The sequence below is a fragment of the Garra rufa genome, chromosome 6, assembly GCF_049309525.1.
Source record: "Garra rufa chromosome 6, GarRuf1.0, whole genome shotgun sequence".
Classification (NCBI taxonomy): Eukaryota; Metazoa; Chordata; class Actinopteri; order Cypriniformes; family Cyprinidae; genus Garra; species Garra rufa.
Window position 1 is genome coordinate 52,996,443 of NC_133366.1, and position 4,433 is coordinate 53,000,875.

Below are 4,433 nucleotides of genomic sequence, written 5' to 3' on the forward strand. Positions count from 1 at the left end.
TATGATGATGTCTTTTATACCCAGTTTATTATACAATACATATATCCATAATTCTGAACTATTTCAATTATGAACACAGAATAAATGGATATAGATATAAAAAACATTTTTATTTACAAACATCAGAGATAATAAATAAAAACGGCATATAAAAAACAAGACTTGTGCAGCAGTCCATGTTGTGTAGTTGAACGATAGACGGATACATCTGCTTTAACATCTGAATCCACACATCACACTGACAGCACTCCTGCAACACAAACACAGCATTTAACAGACTACCACATGCTCACATTTGTCTTCACATGTCAATGGCTCGTTTATTCACCCGTTTTTCCCACACGTCAGTCGTCCTTCTTGTTATCGATGAGCTCCTGCGTTTGCAGGGCGAGCTGCTTCTTCTTCTCCATCTGCAGTTTCAGAGCAGCTTCTGCTTTCTTACTCTGGTAGATCTTCGCTCCAGCAAACGCCAAACACAACACGAGCGTCTTCAGTGCCAGGATGTACAGCAGCACCGGCACATTATCCAGAGCCTGAGAACACACGCTTATAAACATGAGTATGACAATCACAACTAGGGAAGCACCAAAATGAAAATTCTTGGCCGAAAGCAAAAACCAAACAAAGTGAAACACTGGGCCGAAGTGTTTTCCCCACATTTTTTTTTTTCACCATTGCATAAATTAAATAGCCAAAATGTGCTTTTTACAGTTTTGTCTTGCTTTTCAAAGAATTAAAAGTAATTACAAAACAACAATTTAAAAATATTTACTTAACACTGAAGATTTTTAACATTCTAGTAGACATTATAGCCTACCAACAAAGCACAATTTTACTTAAAATTAATAAGTTAGTAAAATTATACTTTTTTTTTAGACATTTTTAGACCCCCTGTTTAAATCAGGCATGTGCTTTTTTTTTAAATGTACAAATAAATGCAATCTTGCTGAACAGAAGAGACTTTTAAAACATTACAAAATTACAGATCCAAATATGAACACGATGTGCAAATGTTCTAATAAATGTATTAATAGAGCTGTTGTAATGATGTTATCATTATCTGTGTATTACTTTATTTTATTTTACAGAACAACAGTAAAATTGACTTTTATTTTGGCGGAAACGCACAAGAAGACCTCAGTCCTACTTTTTGCTGACAGCAGCAGACCCCTGGCTAAGGGTTATAATACAATAACCAACAACCACCCCTTCCTCTTCTGATTAAAGACATGTGCTGTGGTACTAAATAGTCTCTCGTTGTCTTTTCGGACCGTTTTAAATGCTTCCACACCGCAGACATATTTGCTGCATTAGTGCGCACCTCTATTTGATCGCATCATGTCATTATTCAGTCTTTTCGCTTATTCCGAACACCGAAAGAGCTTTTTTTTTTTGCTATTTTCGGCTGAATAATTTCGGTGGCTGAACATTCGGTGCATCCCTAGTCACAACACAAGAAACCCCTTTAATAACTCTAAAATCATCATACCTGAATATGCAATCTCATTAAAAAATATATTGCATAGTAAGTTACTTTAATCGTTCCGTTTGATGCAGTGTTGGTATTGCTAACTAAAAATTTGTATTTGCATTTTTATTTACAGTGTATATAATTTCAGTCATTGAAATAAAGCTCAAATGAAGTACCATAAATATTAAATATTAGCTCAAAGTAGAAATGTTGCCTTGTTTAGGTAGTAAAAGTATTAAAACTGAAACAGAAATTAAAGCTTAATTGAAATGTTTCATAAACAAACAAAAAAAAAATGATAAATGCACATAACAAAATTATTAAAACCTATAACAAGTACTGAAAATATAGAAAACATTACACAACCGTATATAAATAATACTAAAATAACACTGGTTTGATGACAGTGGTGACTGATACTAAAGTGATACATGCTTTAATATACTGAAAAAAATAAAAAAAATAAAAAATAAAAAAAAATCACAAAAAGTAAATCATAATTTGTTTGCTTTTATGACAAAATTACTATGAAGTGAACACAAATGTAATATTTTACTACTTAAGTTTTTCTTTTGCTAAAAATCAAAGACAAAAAAATGTTACAAATATCAAAGGGAATCATTTGCAAACATTACATGCTTTCTTGTGAATATTGTTTAAGTGATGAGCAGATTTCCCAAATAATAATACTTAATATCACTTTCCATTCTGTTATCTATTTTTGACCCTGGACCACAAAACTAGTCTTAAGTAGCATGGGTATATTTGTAGCAGTAGCCAAAAATACATTGTATGGGTCAAAATTATCATTTTTTTCTTTTATGCCAAAAATCAATAGGATATTAAGTAAAAATCATATTCCATGAAGATACTTTGTAAATTCCCTACTGTAAATATATCAAAACTTAATTTTTGATTAGTAATATGCATTGCTAAAAACTTCAATTGGACAACTTTAAAGGCAATTTTCTCAATTTTTTTTTTTTTTTTGCGCAAATATGCACCCTTTTTAGCATATTATCTCGGCCAAATATTGTCCTATCCTAACAAACCATACATCAAATGGAAATCTTTCAGATGGTGCTTAAATCTCAACCTTAGGACTGGTTTTGTGGTCCAGGGTTACATTTATTTATTTATTTTGAAGGAGACCCTTGTCATAATGATCCTGCAGGAAGTGACATCATTCAGTGAAAGGAAATGAACAACAGCACACACATTAGTAAGTATCAGTGGATTTGATAGATTTCTGCAATATTTTGTGGCTTTACGTGAATATAAGAATGCAAGAATTGTGTGAGAAACTCACTTTATTAATATCCAGTTTATTGCATTTTCATTATTCATTAGAACTGGAGTGTTTAGACAAACTTGAAGTGTTTGAGTTTGACCAGATCATATTTCAGAAAATCAACTATATGCTTTTCTGGAAATACTTATTATAAAAGCCAAGTTAGTTTAAGGTTCTACTTAAAAGGAACCAACTATGATTAGCACTGTAAATGTTTGTACAGCACAATACTGACTCCTGCAACTATTTGTAGAGGTCTATAAAAAGCATTATTGTCACAGACAGGACTGCCCTAAAAGAAGACCTTCCTTCCCCCACTTCCTCAGTTTTGAGATTTATCTAGAAGTGTCTGCTGGGCTGATAGTGTTTGTGCATGACAAGAGCAGCTGCTCTCTCTCTCTCTCTCTCTCTCTCAGACAAACACAAGTGTTCATTATAATATAGTGCTGTTCGTTGAAAAAGACACTTAATTTTTTTTTCTTAAAGATGTATACCATTATTATATGTTTTGAACACAATATCAGGTTTTTAAATGTTTACCGTGACAATAACATGTTTTAGACAGATCATAGTAGGCTACTACTGGTACTCTTGTAAGTGGGTCCATCATATAAAAGGCATGTCAACACATTTAAAATAGAAACACTGGTCTAAATATTACCACACACACGTGTTTACAAAGGACTCAAGTGTACGGCAAAGAATGCCTCTGTAGTTTCACAATAATGTGGTATTGCTAGTAAATGCCCAAAACATGGTATTACCATTGTACTTTTTGTTAATGTAGCGACTGTATGCTATTACTAACGAGATACTGACACAATAGAATTGTCAAATATATCGTGATGTGTTGCATTCGACTTACCTTCCAGTTGATCATGATGGTGCTTTATTGTGTAGAACGAAGGTAAATCTGTCCGACACTAAACTCAACTCGAGCTTTTTCTATATGTTCGCCACATGGGTCAGTAAAATTACCTCTGGAGGCGTGTCGAAAAAAAAAACACAAACCGAATTAATGGGTAGAACGGAAACGAATATGAAACCGCATTCTAAAGTGGGCGGAGCTTAGCTGCCCGGAAGTTGTCTCAAAATGGTCAGGATCAGCGGTGTAAAAATGCATCTAGCCGATTTCTCTTATCGAACAAGGTTAAAGACATTTCCTTCACAGAATATATCCGACTAAGCTTTATTTAACTGAATTTACAAGATATAGACGGTGTAGCATTTGCAAACACATGAGTGCTCATCATTTATTTTGAAACTAACTTATGTCTTTTTTTGTTGAAATGTTCTTGATTTTATTGCTGACAGTGTTGACTAAAATATTATTTAACGGTGGAAAGATGTTCTTTTAAGAATTATCGAAAACTCTAGAGATAAACAGACCCACATGTTTTATTTTTTTTTTTTTTGTTTAATTTCTTTATTTTAATGGCCAAAATTCATATGTCATAAATGTAAAATGTCAGGTAAAAATACATGTTTTATTGCATTTAAACATGAAGTGAGACCATATTGCCCTCAAAGAAACAAAAAGCTATGGGAATTGTGCAAGCCTGTACATCCTTTAATCAATGCATTTCTATGAAATTGTTTATATCTCCCCCTAGCTTTTGAGATTTCTTTTGCATTTGTTGGAATTGACTTTTATTGAATGTTTTGACATTG

General features: G+C 32.8%; 1 protein-coding gene across 1 annotated transcript; it reads right to left on the reverse strand.

Annotated features, from left to right (window-relative positions):
- On the reverse strand, window positions 1-3,751 carry LOC141337532 (small integral membrane protein 11-like). Its single transcript, XM_073843368.1, has 3 exons — window positions 3,628-3,751; window positions 329-533; window positions 1-250 (listed from the first exon to the last, which is right to left on the reverse strand). The coding sequence occupies exons 1-2, from the start codon at window positions 3,640-3,642 to the stop codon at window positions 345-347; spliced, it is 204 nt and encodes a 67-aa protein (XP_073699469.1). The 5' UTR covers window positions 3,643-3,751; the 3' UTR covers window positions 1-250; window positions 329-344.
- Between the last annotated feature and the right edge of the window lie 682 nt (window positions 3,752-4,433).